Source organism: Mytilinidion resinicola (assembly GCF_010093595.1).
Source record: "Mytilinidion resinicola strain CBS 304.34 unplaced genomic scaffold BDZ99scaffold_2, whole genome shotgun sequence".
NCBI classification, from domain to species: Eukaryota; Fungi; Ascomycota; class Dothideomycetes; order Mytilinidiales; family Mytilinidiaceae; genus Mytilinidion; species Mytilinidion resinicola.
This window is the reverse complement of record NW_022985438.1, coordinates 274,639-288,141: the sequence shown is the minus strand read 5'-3', so window position 1 is coordinate 288,141 and position 13,503 is coordinate 274,639. Positions and strand designations below refer to the sequence as shown.

At 51.1% G+C, this 13,503-nt stretch overlaps 8 protein-coding genes across 8 annotated transcripts; 3 read left to right on the top strand and 5 right to left on the bottom strand.

Annotated features, from left to right (window-relative positions):
- Positions 1-30: 30 nt before the first annotated feature.
- BDZ99DRAFT_120678 (uncharacterized protein) lies at positions 31-1,578 on the bottom strand. The gene is made up of 4 exons (XM_033712518.1): positions 1,448-1,578; positions 1,218-1,382; positions 346-1,127; positions 31-285 (listed from the first exon to the last, which is right to left on the bottom strand). The coding sequence occupies exons 2-4, from the start codon at positions 1,307-1,309 to the stop codon at positions 227-229; spliced, it is 933 nt and encodes a 310-aa protein (XP_033582649.1). The 5' UTR covers positions 1,310-1,382; positions 1,448-1,578; the 3' UTR covers positions 31-226.
- BDZ99DRAFT_457657 (uncharacterized protein) lies at positions 1,577-1,860 on the bottom strand. The gene has a single exon (XM_033718735.1). It carries the CDS (start codon positions 1,761-1,763, stop codon positions 1,608-1,610), a length of 156 nt encoding a protein of 51 aa, XP_033582648.1. The 5' UTR covers positions 1,764-1,860; the 3' UTR covers positions 1,577-1,607.
- A 116-nt stretch (positions 1,861-1,976) lies between these two features.
- Positions 1,977-2,573, bottom strand: BDZ99DRAFT_514333 (uncharacterized protein; the record flags this gene model as incomplete). The annotated part of the gene is made up of 4 exons (XM_033724861.1): positions 1,977-1,998; positions 2,057-2,154; positions 2,215-2,322; positions 2,436-2,573. 4 exons carry the CDS (start codon positions 2,571-2,573, stop codon positions 1,977-1,979), a joined length of 366 nt encoding a protein of 121 aa, XP_033582647.1.
- Positions 2,574-4,405: 1,832 nt separating this feature from the next.
- BDZ99DRAFT_514332 (uncharacterized protein) lies at positions 4,406-5,306 on the top strand (the record flags this gene model as incomplete). The annotated part of the gene is made up of 3 exons (XM_033724860.1): positions 4,406-4,757; positions 4,813-5,067; positions 5,131-5,306. 3 exons carry the CDS (start codon positions 4,406-4,408, stop codon positions 5,304-5,306), a joined length of 783 nt encoding a protein of 260 aa, XP_033582646.1.
- Positions 5,307-6,556: 1,250 nt separating this feature from the next.
- Positions 6,557-7,507, bottom strand: BDZ99DRAFT_471026 (Phosphoenolpyruvate/pyruvate domain-containing protein; the record flags this gene model as incomplete). Its single annotated transcript, XM_033721704.1, has 2 exons — positions 6,557-7,111; positions 7,364-7,507. 2 exons carry the CDS (start codon positions 7,505-7,507, stop codon positions 6,557-6,559), a joined length of 699 nt encoding a protein of 232 aa, XP_033582645.1.
- Positions 7,508-7,852: 345 nt separating this feature from the next.
- On the bottom strand, positions 7,853-10,586 carry BDZ99DRAFT_376297 (uncharacterized protein; the record flags this gene model as incomplete). Its single annotated transcript, XM_033715020.1, has 2 exons — positions 7,853-10,067; positions 10,117-10,586. The coding sequence occupies 2 exons, from the start codon at positions 10,584-10,586 to the stop codon at positions 7,853-7,855; spliced, it is 2,685 nt and encodes an 894-aa protein (XP_033582644.1).
- Positions 10,587-10,812: 226 nt separating this feature from the next.
- On the top strand, positions 10,813-11,118 carry BDZ99DRAFT_120658 (uncharacterized protein). The gene has a single exon (XM_033712517.1). The coding sequence runs from the start codon at positions 10,846-10,848 to the stop codon at positions 11,056-11,058; it is 213 nt and encodes a 70-aa protein (XP_033582643.1). The 5' UTR covers positions 10,813-10,845; the 3' UTR covers positions 11,059-11,118.
- Positions 11,119-11,366: 248 nt separating this feature from the next.
- BDZ99DRAFT_432374 (MFS general substrate transporter) lies at positions 11,367-13,269 on the top strand (the record flags this gene model as incomplete). Its single annotated transcript, XM_033717331.1, has 4 exons — positions 11,367-11,559; positions 11,610-11,998; positions 12,055-12,677; positions 12,730-13,269. 4 exons carry the CDS (start codon positions 11,367-11,369, stop codon positions 13,040-13,042), a joined length of 1,518 nt encoding a protein of 505 aa, XP_033582642.1. The 3' UTR covers positions 13,043-13,269.
- Between the last annotated feature and the right edge of the window lie 234 nt (positions 13,270-13,503).

Here is a 13,503-nt window from a genome sequence, read left to right as displayed (position 1 = left end):
GTAATTTGAAGGTGCTAGATCTGTAGATAACATTTTGGACATCAAAGATAACATTCGAAGGCACTCCCATGTTTTTCCTCCCCTCGTCTCAAGTTTCCAGTCTCGGTGATTGCCCTAGTTTCAAGCCCTCACTTCTCTTGATCAATTTCTTTACTAAAGCCGTTCGACCTCGGATCTTGCATCTCGCGCGCTACTTCGTCATTGAGATGTTCATTATAGTTGGTAGTCAACGACGAAGCGACGATTGCGAGACAGCCGAACGCAACGACCGCGTACCAGACATACCTAACATATAGGTCAGTATTAGAATCTCCTCCATGTTACTCATAGGACAGATCGCTTAACTGAACGACCGCGCGGAAGCCTCCGCCATTGCTGCCTCAACCGCCAGGGTGATACCTGGCGTGATCCCCGGCACATTCGTAAAATTGCCCGTCGCCGTATCCATCAACAGCGTCGGGATCGAAGACGCCGGTAGTACATTTTTCAGAGCTGCTTGCGACACCAAAGCAGGCGTGATACTAGCCAGTTTGCTATTCAGAATAGCAACATAGATGGCCGTCGCACACATCGCAGCCGTACTCCTGACAGATCCGAGCGCGCCCAACGCCGCACCCAGATCCTCAGGCGGACAGCTCAGCGGCGTCAGCACCACAGCGATACACTCGATCACCCCAATACACCAACACGCCGTAAGCATAAGGCCACAGTCCAGTGACACGCTCCCAGGACCAACGGCAATCATCGCGCCCGCCATCGCGGTGAGCAGACAGCACGTGAAGAAGAGCAGGCCGCGCTGGTACGAAATCCAATGTAGCATGGGGCCTGCCATGAATTGGCCGAGCTGCGTGCCAGTACCAACCATCGAGGCGAGCAGGGCTTGGTGGATCGGGCTGCCGCCTAAGAGGCTGGCGATTTGGGACGGCCAGAGGATGATCATCGAGTAGTACACACAACTGCCGACGGAGGCGGCGCTGATGATGGCGGCGAAGCCCCGGGATTTGAAGAGATGCATGGGGAGGAGGGGGTCGCCTTGTGGTAGATGTCGTAGATTGTGAAGACTATTATGCACAAGGTACCGACCACGATTGTGGCGATGACGTGGGCAGATTTCCAGGGGTAGGCGCCTGTAGAGGTGTGCTGTAAGTACCATTCGTGGAAAGGTGGCGAGAGAATATATGCGGAGCAATTGGAATGGAAAAGCAAAGTGTGCTTACTGCCGCCCCAGTTCAGCCCGGTCAAAAGCAGAATGAGTCCGAGAACGTAAAAGGACAGGCCAACGAAGTCGAGGCGTTTGATTTGTTGCCATTTAGTGCGATTGGTATGCAGTAGTTGGAAATTTGGAGGATGGTAGCAAATGAAGAGCAGGATAAAAACAAGCCCTATCAAGAGTGTTAGTGGACTGAATAGATAAAATCGCCTGAGTTTATTCGATGCCGAGACTCACCGGATACGATGAGGCCTAGGTAGAAGGCCCATCGTCATTGAAGGACGGTGTCTGTTCTTAACGCCGCTGCGATAGGAGCTCCGAATCCGATAGTTGGGAGCGCTGAAGCGAAGATCAAGCTGCACCAAAACTCAGGTTGAAAATTGATGTGAACTCTGTCTTATTTCGGGGGCCCGAAGGCCAAACTATATACTACGTAGGAAGTGACTGTATGCATAGGCAGAAGCACTAATTGGAGGCAGCAGTAGGCAGCATTAGGCAGGGTAGGCCACCGTACCCCAACCCCTCTCTGTAGAAGTTGTAACTGGCTAGGCATGTAGGCAGCTACTATGCCAGCAACTCCAAGTCTGTACGTAGGTGACCGTGAACCGTATGAGTTGTTGATCCTAGGTTGTAGCTGTTACAACCCGAGTCCAAAGGTCTCTGTGATTATTCGGAACGACTGCCAGGTATTAGTGCGAGAGAACTAGCCTTGTGGATGGTTCATTGGAGGAATCTTACGCTCGCAGACAGCCGCTGCAAAAGATATCTAGATCGCAGCTCCGAGCCCACTACAAGGTCATAAAATCAGCCATTGTTATGGAAGGTACCTCATGCTCTCAAACTCACTTGAAGACGTTTCCTCCGACGATAGTATTGACAGTCTTCGCCGTGGCTCCCATAATAGTTCCAATTATGGCGAAGGCATTGCCGATAATGAAGAACCACTACGTGATCGTACCATTAGCAGGCGAGGATTCCAACCGGAGAGCGTGAGGAAGCCTTACCCTTCTCGCAAAGATATCCGAGAACCTGCCAACCAAAAGAAACGAGACAGATAATGATAACGTATACGCAAGTGGAACCCAAAGCAGATTCGAGGAAGGGCCGATGTCCTGATTGATCTGGGTTAGCGAGAGGACGTAGCCTAGATTGGCGCTGTTGTATCTCAGGCACAAGGCAAGGATGAGCCCTAGAAACGCCAGTTCTTCCAGTATCCGGGGCCTACGTTGGTGCCTAGGGCGTCCTCGGAGATATCGAAAGTATCCGTGTGGACAGCGACGTGCTCTACTGGTTTGTGGACCGATATCTGGTCGATGTACTCGGTCTGGCTAATCGTCTTCTCGACATTGTCGGAAGTTGTCATGGTGGGAGCAGAGGTCAATTTCAGGGGTATGGATGAAGCTGAGGAATGGGATGCGAGCTCTAGGGGCGAGGGATTCTTTCTATGGAATATATCTCGTTGGCTGGATGTCTAGACCTCTCCCAATGGATGAAAAATGCGAGGAAGAACAACCCGAGGGTTTGGAAATATCAAAGAAAAGGAGGGCTAGATGTGCTAGTGCAGTTAGAAGAGGCTTGAAAACATCCACAAGCACTGATAGGCAGAGCTTAGCGTAAGGAGAGTGGTGAAAAACCTTGGAAATGTAGGGAAAGCTAGCCCAGCTGCATGGTCTTGGGAGTGACTAGATACACATCGATGTTAGCAGATATAGAATCGCATCTCGTAAAACTCTTTTAGCGAGTATCCTGCTGATGTGTGAGCCAGGGGTAGTAAAGGGTCTGATGGGAGTGGTCCGGCTGGTCAAAAAGTTGAACTACTATCGTCGAAGCAACTCCATCTGTACTAGTACATTGATAGGGAATGGTTAGCCAGAATTCAGCTGAAGTATGGTTCTTTACGCATGGCCACAAGATCTGGGGAGTGCGGGGAAAACCTAGGGAAGAGGCGGAGGCGTCGCAATTTTGATTCGTGGCTTCGCGGAACATCGACACGAGCTCGTACAGCTTTGATGGCGTTCTAGTAGTTAGGCTCCCATTACGATTTAGCGTAATGAATCATTAGAACGACTTCGCCTTAGAAAGGTCCTTCTGTCGATGCGGTCTCACGTTAAATGGAGCATGCTGGCAAACGGGAGGATGGGTAGCGATCTCAGTCAAAAGACGGGATTTCTACTGAACCTCTTTATTCGGCAACGGATCACGTGTATTATCGACATCACTTCACTCGTATGGTCTCGCCCTCGATTTTAGGGAAGGCATTAGCTTTTGAAAATCGCGGAATTCTCTGGAAATCTAAGACAGACTTACTCTATGAAAGATTAACGATGTTGAGTCTGCTGGTACCTAAGGGCATCCCACTCGTTCAACGAACCTCAAAAGAAGTCCAAGAGAGACCTATGGCAAGATGTGAGAAGCAAAGAGCAGCGCTCGATTCTTTTCTTATCGGCGATTGAATCATGCTTCGAGAAGAGGTTGAGAACCAGAGGATAGGAGGTCAGTTGAGGAAAAGACAAGGGAGTACTTTGGTAGCTAGGGGGTAACTATGGGGGCCAGCAAGAGGGGGATCGGTTCAGATAGGAATCTATGTCCAGGTCTAAACGTCTCATGCTCAAGATGTACTCCAGATCTAGAAACCCTTCCGAACTTCCGCCACCATGTATTTGCGAATCCGACCTTGACACAACGGATCATGAGAACAAGAAGTGGTGAAAGCAGAATTGTGAGGCAGCTTATCCCGCTAAAGGTCCGTGGACAGTCGTCCATATCTACTTAGGACATCCCCACGAGCTTTCTCATATGTAGACGAGATGCCAAGGTCGATGTGGTGGAAGCTGAGCTACCTTTTGACTGACTGGCAAACTGGCAGCTGGCCACTCCTGACAGAGATTTTCAGCAAGCAAAAGTGTTAATCATGGTCCCAACGTTCTGACCTGAGATAATATAGGTCCAATAGTCCTCTCCAATGACCAGTCCACTTCATTTCCTCTTCCGTTCACCAGACCCACCTCACTGCTACATTCACTACATTCAACTACACCACACTCTTAAAAACTCACCCCCGCAGGTTTTTCTTCTTCTCCTCGCCGTTTCCTCGCGTTGAAAGCCGTAACCGACACCTCTTGGAGCAAAGGCTAATCGCTAAAGCAAGCGCAACGAACAGCACCTTCCTACTAGCTCACTCCTCTTCCAACAACAATGCCGACCAACATCTTCTCCCCACTTGACGCCTCTCCGCCCGACTCCGCACCATCCGGCCCATTCAGTGCTCGCCTTCGCGCCGCTGCGACCCCTCGAGGTGCTGGTACCATCGATCTGTCTCGCGTCCCTGCTGGAGCTCGTCATCGCTCCGCTCGAGGTGCTGTCCAAGATGCTCCCTCAAATAAAGCGCAAGACATGCGCGAAGCTCCGCCTGGTCGAGATCGTTCCTTGCCAACAAGCCCCGTAGACAACGACTTCCCCGGCGCCCTTAGCCCTGACGGTATCCCCAAGAACTACCAACACCCCACTCTAGGTGTTTTCCAGGCTCCTCGAGTGACCCCAGCGCAAGGTACGGACGTGAACTTGCCTGGCCGATATTCGATCTTGCTAACAACGCCTCTTAGACTATGCCACCCCCGATCACTCTAAGCCCTATGGCGTCCCCGTAGCTGCCCTACAAAACGTACGTCAAGACGTTCCCCTATACGGCGGCCAGTATGGCACTGGCCGCCGTGGCTTCTACAAATCGTCTCCTAAGTCCGCCACTAAGTCTGCTACCCAGTCTGACCCTAAGCCTGCGCTTCAGCTCGGTGCACCAGTCGTCCCTCGCATGGCGTCTAGTGCCACGAGCCAGCCTGGCGAGCTCCAGGAAGCCGAAGGTACACGTAAAATCTCTTGAATCCTACCTAATTTGCAGGCGAATTCGCTAACGCTATTCACAGAGCCCGCAGACATGCAAGTCGCCTACACGGCGTGGGGCGAGGCCTACATGACGCCCACACCACGCCCTCGACCCCTCACTCCAGGCGAGACGATTCCACGCGCTCCGGAGGAGAAGTTTCGGAGCAGCGATAGGGCGGAGTTAGAGCATCTGCTTTCTTGGATACGGGAGCGTTGAGGTGGTAGGGATATTCAGGGGAGTGAATGGGTGGTCAAGGAACGAAGGCCAGAGGCCCAATTTGGGGAGGGTTTGGCGATGTGATAGGGAAGAGCCTCTATATCAGGCTGTCGACGGAATGGCAGCTAGGGCCCTTTGAATTAGGCACATCATGAGAAGGTTTGATAATGCCTATGAGGCCAATTTGCGCCCTTTAAGTAGTCCGCGTGAAAGGGAATATTGATGTAAAGATCGTGAGACTGTGAAATGAGATTGTGGAATATAGGTGTAGAATATAGAAGTCAATTCTTGAGGCGCGGAATCGAGACTGTGATAGAGAAGGTCTGACGTAGTGTTATAAATACAGAGACACCACAGAGCCTTTCGAGGGCTGAAATCCATGTAAATTTTGGAGACTGAAAATTAATTTGTATATTTATAATTTATATTAGATATATTATGCGTAATAAAAAATCGAGACCGTGGAATGAAGGACAAAATGGACATAGTTGCGCTGAGCCTTTGAAAATAGACTTTGACATCGAGGTTTTGACGAAAAAGTAAAGACATCGAACCACCCCTGAACCTTCCTAATGAAATTCGACATCGATATAATTCCTCGAAACTTCAAATCAGGCTTTGAGATTTACACACTATCTGAAACTCACTAGGAGACCCTGGTGGGACCTACACTCGCTGCAAATGCTTGTGCTTTCAACCTAACTCAACGTGCGGCAGCGCAGATGATGGAGATAGGGTATTCTTATCCATCTAAAGCTCTACCCTACTGCTAGCTCGATGCTAGCGCTCATGAATAGATCCCGTCAGTCTGTAGAGAGATGCAGCGCTCAAGTCTTGTGGAGTGGAGTTGAGAACAGGGGGCGCCCTGGCGCCCGGAGCTGTCTCCACAACTACTCGTCATGTTTACGGTCCGCAACATTGCGACGAGAAGCCGACACTTTCGCAACTCCAACATTGCCTCCCGCGTCCATACTTTCCCCCACAATCCACGGATTCACCTATACCTACGCTAATCTCCACATCTGTCAATGGCTATCACCCGATCTGAACTCCCAAGGCTACACGCCGAGGTCGCGTTGGAGCAGCTTCCATGCTTCCAGTAGTATTCACACTTTAAGCAGACCAAATGCCGATTCGTAGGCTGCAGGTCGATATAAACCATTTGGTCGATTGATAGTCAAAATTGGCTACGCGTTACGTCCGCAGTTGTCCATGCAAAGCTGCTAATAGAATGTTATACGCTACTCAAATCATATGATCTCCTTAGGAGTAGTCCCCGCAACCTTCGCATCAAACGTCATACATTCCTCTAGGCCAGCCACCTCGAACAAGTCCTTAATACGTCCCGCACCATTCCCGCCGTGTACGAAGAACCCTTTCTCCTTGAGCTCCACCGCCGCCCGCTTGACCGAGTTATACACCTCCGTCATAGCCAAACAAGGCCAAATTACAATCCTAAAACCCGCTTCCCTCGCGCCTGTCGCACTCATCTGCGGCGTGACGCCTCCTTCGACAACGTTGACCAAGCATGGCGTCGGCGCGAGCGCTTCGCAGACCAGCTTCCCCTGCTCCTCCGTCGTAAAGCCCTCCAGGAACGCGACATCTGCACCTGCTTCAACTGCACCCTTCAGCCTCTTCACCGCCTCGTCGAACCCTAAGCTCTGCAGCGCATTGCTGCGCGGTATAATCACCAGGTCCCTCCCTGTTTCCCCCCGCGCCAGTACCGCTGCTCTGATTCGAGCCAGATACTCCTCCGTAGACACTAGCAGCTTGCCCTGCAGATGTCCGTACCGCTTGGTGATGGCCTAGTCTTCGAGATGCAGTGCTGCGATGTTGGAGTTGATGTAGGCCTTGGCTGTGCGCGCGACAGAAAGCGGCCCGCCGAAGCCGGTGTCCGCGTCTGCGATAACGGGAACAGAGGAGTCGAGGGGACGCGATCGTAGCTGCGTTAGAGGGAGGTTCCTGCTCCTGTCTGTTCACGATGAGATGTTAGCTTTGCTTACTTACAAGCCTCAGCATGGTAGCAGCTAGCAAGTGAGAAAATGAAAAATACTTACCATATAAAGGACCTCATGCCCGGCATCCAATCCATCATACACTCCGGGACAGATGATCAGCTTTTCGGGATCATGTATCATATCCCTTAGGATATTAGCCGCCGGCCTCCATGGTGTCTTGGTGGTTCCGTTTCTCGCAGACATGACGCAGAGTATTCTAGTCGGCTACGAAGTTGTGGTGAAAGTCTGCTTGAACCCAATGTAGAGCAGTTTTTAAGTAATGGGCCCAAGTCGGAACCATGACAGCGTATAGTTTACATCATTCTAATCCATCTCGACCCGAAGTCAGCAGTTGTTGGCACATGATGTGGAGGTTAAGCAAGCCGTCGGGAGTGCTGCTGTACCCCGCGTCGTCCATTTTCCCTAGGTTCCATCTACCCGCCTCCTTACGACAGTACTTCGAAGATAGGTCCAATCATCTACCACCTTGTTACAAAAGCTTAGAATGCCCTTTTTATGCTTCAATATACCTTTAAAATGTGAGTCATACTACACACCGTGTCGAGAGAACCTTAATCCCAACAACGGAGCTTGCATAGCTACAGGCATACCAATAGGCTCGCTGGAAAGCTCAAATGGCTCTGTTGGCCCATCGTCTAGCTCTTTCTTTTTCGAGCCTCTATCGAGAAGCAGCAAGAGGTCTTGATGATCAGAGGCCGAAGCCATGTCGTAGGGCGTCTTGCCTTGTGTATTTGCTTGGAAGGGGTCTGCACCTCGTTCGCACAGGAACGAAGTCACGGTAGTGCGGAGATTCATATCCCACCTGTATGAGCCCGTCCAAAAAGTGACAGCCTGATGAAGCACCGTTGCACCGGACGTCCCGAACGGCGCATTGACGTCCCATCCGTGCTTGAGCAAGATGCTCAGGATTGCAACTATCCGATTTGGAGCATGTTCCTTCTCAGTCTCCGACATGGTTTTTTTCAACCATGAGCGATTCATTAGTTGCTCAGCCAAAGTCGACCATGAATCTGGCTCAGACGGTTTGGCGCCATTCGCAATCAGAAATTCAACCATATCCACTTGTCGAGCGCCAACGGCAAATTTCAAGGGCGTCAGGCTTGTTGAGTATCCATATGGGGCTTCGTTGATGTTAAAACTTGAGCCTAGGAGGCGCCGCGCCATATCAATCTCGCCGAAGAGTGCAGCGAAGTGCAACGCTGTTACACGTTCTGGACGGACCCGTTTGCGCAACTGCGACCGCCAAAAGTCTTTCTTCCTGTTGAGAAGACTGGCGAAAGCTGAATGATCACCCTCGCAGACAGCGTCTTCGATTCGATCTTTAGGTTGACATCCGATCTTATCGAGTATTTCCTTCCGAGACAGGGTTTTGCCCTTGATGGTTTCACTTGCCTCTGGAGGTTCGCCCAGGCTCAGAGCTGCGGTACCAGGTGTTCCCGAGTTTGTAGAGTCATCTTGATTCGCTCTCTCCTTCTCCGTAGCTCTCGACTCGCTTCTCTCCCCTGCCGACGAAAGAGATGTCACCGTGACAGACTGCAGATCTTCCAAACCCACAGCATTTGACGGGACACGTTGGTGTGATTGTCGGAGATTAGCAACTGGCGATTGGGTGATCATCGTAGATACGGGGCCGTAACGATGAGTCTCCAAGGGCCACGCGAGAGAAGATGCAGAGAGCCTGTTTTGAATGCGATTCACCGCCAGATCTGAGTTTTCAGCCGTCGTCTGAGTCAGTAGTGGAGAGGATTCAAGATGGTCCACCTTCGTCCCCAGTGAATCTTCGACCATTCTCAAAATGTCGCCTCTGCGTTCTTCTGGGATCATGGCGAGACATGATTTAGCACGAGCGCGGTTGTTGAGCAGGACGTATATGTGTGCCATGAGCGCCGTTGACTCCAACGAGGCGTCGCTCCGCTTACCCAATAAACGCCTTCGGGCTTGTAAGGCTTTCTCACATTCAGATCGTGCGCGGTCGACCTGGCCTATCCGGATGTACAAAAGCGACAGCAGGTGCGCGACGTCGTAAATGCACCCGCGTTGTTCATCGGAGCTCGCTGGCTGTTGGACTAGGCTCATGAGAGCTTCTTCGGCATCGGCAGGCTCTTGCGTGTGATACGCACAGACAGCAAGTTTATACTGTAGACCGAAAATGTCGCAGAATGCTCTTTGCTGCTTCGGAAGCTGCTGTAGCATTCGTAGAGCTTCTTGAAGAAGAGAATCGGCCTCCTCCCACTCTTGCGCTTCGAAAGCTTTCGTGCCGGTGTCTAGCGCTGCTTTCGTAAGGTCGGTGTCCAGATCATCGTCAGAGTCGTTCCCTACTCCATCGGCACTCTCGCGTTCCTGCACAACACTCTGTGCAGAAGTGGCGCTCATCATGACGGTATGCGCTCCGTCCTCAGAAAAGATAGAAGGGACATTAGAGGCCATGTCTGAGGGATCCGAGCGTCGCTGGTCCCGGCGTATAAACTCCAGAGTACTCACCCACTCGGCAACGCGGATGTTGCTATTTGCTGCTCCCTGGCCACCAGCGACGGACTCTGCAGCGAGACTCGCCTCGTACATGGTCGTACCTTTCGCGATAAGTTCACGCGCACATTGCAATAGAGTGGCCTCAGCATGAAAAGATCGCGAGTTCCGATTGGGTTCCGACGATCTCTGCAGCTTCTCAACCAAATCTTGCAGCTTGTCTAGTTCTTTCGCAAGCCCCCGATCTGCTCGAGATGGTGCAATGTGCGCGAGTACCCTGCAGGTGAGGTCAGCTTTGTCAAACGTCAATGAGAAACGAGGCTCACGTATTGATCAACAACAGTGTAGTACGCAAGTTGTCGGTGTGCCTACAAACCTTTGTCCGGAGGCTTGTAATCTGGTCCTTGATTTTGTCCAGCTTCCACTGACGCTGAGCATTACTGATGAAACTGGACTCTTCCCCTCTGGCACTTCTGACAAACAGCTCCAGCTCTTGCATTGTTCGACTGGTATCCTCTACTTGCGTGGCAAGACAATTCCACAGCCTGCCATCGATATCATAAGGCGGAGGTGATCCTGTCTCGCTCTTGCTTACTACTTCTTCCAACTCAGCATATACAAGGTCGCATTCATTGCCAAGCGACTTGACCTCCTCTGCCAGATCCTTGACCGTGGTATCGACGATTCTGGCGTCCTGATCGGGCCTCGAAAGGGAGATTCCTAGCCTCCAAGCTGCTTTGCTCAGCGTAAGGACGGCAGAGGCTGTGCCCAAAGCTGTAAGCGGGGTAATCACCATAGCTGCTAATTGATGCGCGCACTGTAGTGAATAGGCTATGGCAATACACTCCAGAATGCGGGATGAATCCAAATCAGATAACGCAAGACTCAAAACCCGCGAATTGCTAGCTACGACAGAGAGAGAGATTATGGCTAACGAGGGGGTAGCTGACAAACACCCGCAGTTAGCCCAGCAAGTATCTGCAGACGCACCGCGTTCACGTCTGCGCCTTATCAGGCGGTATCACATTACTTCGTAAGTGGCGCACGCATCATGCATGCTCCGCCTCGGGACGGGAAGTCTAGATTATGCCGTCTGCTCCAAAGAGACGACGCATACAGCAAGGCTGAAGTGCAGCCTTGCGCACGTAAAGTCGTTATCCTTCGCTGAAGACTGCCATGAAACGTCTAAACACTGCCACCAAAATACTCGCAAGAGCCTGGGGAGTGGAACGATACTAAACTCGAGTAGGTTATCTCTTACACAGTAGCGTCCAGATCGGTCGGCAAGGTAGGGAACGAGTGTAGCAGTCGCCCTCCAGGATACGCCACGAAACACGCTTGCAGCCCTCTAGTTATGTGGCTGCGGTTAAATATAGTACAGATATCTGATCGGCTCAGCCTTCATTTCACTTTCCCATCTTCCGCTCGTTATTTTGTTTCAAAAGCGTTCCTCGAGCATCACCATCTTGCATCGAGCGGCATCGACAACCCTATCCGTCCTCAATAAGGAGCTATCCTTGTACCAATTGCGCCGTTACTCAATCAATAAGTAGTATTCTCACGACTCTGGTACTCCATGGCGGAAGCTAGGAAAGGTCCAGCGACCACGAACACGCAATCGCCAGCTCACCTTGTCGAACGCAAGGAAGTCGAAATACCCACAGGATGGAAGTACAAAAGCTCGAAACTCGGGCCCATCACCTTTCCTTGGTATGCCTCACCTGAGTCGCAGTTGATCTTGGTGTCGTTCGTCTGCTTCCTATGTCCAGGTAAGGCTGTGCAACACAACGTCGTGCTTTAGAACGCTGACCATGTAAAGGCATGTTCAATGCCCTCAACGGCCTTGGTGGTGGAGGGCAGCTTAGCAAAAACGCTTATGCTAATGACGCCTCCAACTCCGCACTCTACGCTACTTTCGCGGTTGTCGGTTTCTTCGCTGGCACCGTTACTAACGTCCTTGGCATTAGAATTGCGCTCTCATTTGGTGGCCTCGGATATTGTGTCTACGTTAGCTCATATCTATGCTATAAGCACACTCAAAACTTTGGCTACATTGTCTTCGCCGGCTGCTTGCTTGGATGCTGTGCAGGCATTCTCTGGTCTGCGCAAGGCGCGATTATAATGTCGTACCCCCCGGAGAAACTAAAAGGCCGATTCATTTCCTGGTTCTGGATCATCTTTAATATGGGCGCTGTCATCGGTAGTCTGGTGAGCTGAAGTAGTTCAAATGGAATCAAGACACAGGAAGCTAACTCCGACGCTAGGTTGAACTTGGCCTGAACTTCCACAATCAAAACAACGACACTGTCAGCGATGGCACCTATGTCGGCTTCTTAGTCCTCACATTCCTTGGAGCCTGCCTATCCTGGACACTGGTTGATGCGAAGCATGTCGTGCGCCGTGATGGGTCTAGAATCATTCTAATGAAGCACCCGACGTGGAAATCGGAGATACTCGGCCTTTGGCAGACACTTTGGAGTGATCCCTACATCATACTCCTCTTTCCGATGTTCTTCGCCTCCAACTGGTTTTACACATACCAATTCCAGGACGTTAACCTCGTGCGGTTCGGCACGCGTACTCGCGCACTCAACAACACGCTTTACTGGCTAGCTCAGATATTTGGGGCTCTCGTCTTCGGCTTCGCACTGGACTTCCCTTATGTCAGAAGGACTACACGAGCAAAGGCTGCTTGGGTTGTCATGTTTGTCCTCACCTTCGCGATCTGGGGCGGGGGGTATGTTTTCCAGAGGAAATACACTCGCAAGGAAACCAAGCCGGATAATCACTTTGTATACGACTGGAACTCAAAGGGCTATATTGGACCGATGTTCTTGTACATCTTCTACGGCTTCTACGACGCAGCATGGCAGACGTGCGTATATTGGTAAGCAACTTTATGTCGGCGTGCTAATTAGCCTTTGCTAACCCAAAGTCAGGTTTATGGGCGCAATCAGCAACAACAGTCGCAAGCTCGCCAACTTCGCGGGCTTCTACAAGGGCATTCAGTCAGCCGGCGCGGCTATCATCTGGCGCTTGGATGGGTTGGGGAACCCTCCACCATATATGAACCTGTTCGCTTCGTGCTGGATTCTGCTTGCCGGCAGCTTGGTTATTGCGCTCCCGGTTATGCTTCTGAAGATCAAGGATACCGTGCCAGTTGAGGAAGACCTCAAATTCACTGATGAGACTATCGAGGACGTCATCGGCCACGAAGTCATTTATGACTCCCCTGAGCGGGAGAAGGGTTGAGTGGTTGTCTTCAGGTCGTTGATGATTTTTTGGGATCTTGTCGTTACTTTTACTACTTGCGTGTGAGGCGTTATTACGAGTACGATGTTCCAAAAGCGCTGCTGGGCTACAAGGGCACGGGAACGGCCGAAGGGCGGAAATCTCTAGTCTGAGCACTTCATGATTAGGACTTCCGTGGTAATTAAGTGTTAGATAATGGCATGGGTAGTATTTAATGCAATTCTGGTAATCTATCAGCACGCTTTCGTAACAAGAGGCTGAATGCACATGGCGTCTGTCTCTTACTACTGCGATCCACCGCCATCGTACGGTGGATGCGCTTCTCGACTGCTTTGGCTAGGGACATAAGAAATGGAAACACTTGAAGCTTTACCAACACAGTACATGTGAATCATCACTCGAAAATAGTGTTATGTGGCAGATTTACCAACCAATTTCTCCTTCTTGTAACAGGCAGTTGC

Bases quoted from the DNA above. Each gene is read 5' to 3' on its own strand.
- BDZ99DRAFT_120658 (XM_033712517.1), top strand. From the start codon at position 10,846: ATGCTCCGCCTCGGGACGGGAAGTCTAGATTATGCCGTCTGCTCCAAA.
- BDZ99DRAFT_120678 (XM_033712518.1), bottom strand. From the start codon at position 1,309: ATGGCAACAAATCAAACGCCTCGACTTCGTTGGCCTGTCCTTTTACGT. The intron at 1,128-1,217 runs GTAAGCACACTT...ACACCTCTACAG, and splicing joins CGGGCTGAACTGGGGCGGCA to GCGCCTACCCCTGGAAATCT. The intron at 286-345 runs GTTAAGCGATCT...CCTATATGTTAG, and splicing joins GGCTTCCGCGCGGTCGTTCA to GTATGTCTGGTACGCGGTCG.
- BDZ99DRAFT_457657 (XM_033718735.1), bottom strand. From the start codon at position 1,763: ATGCCTAGCCAGTTACAACTTCTACAGAGAGGGGTTGGGGTACGGTGG.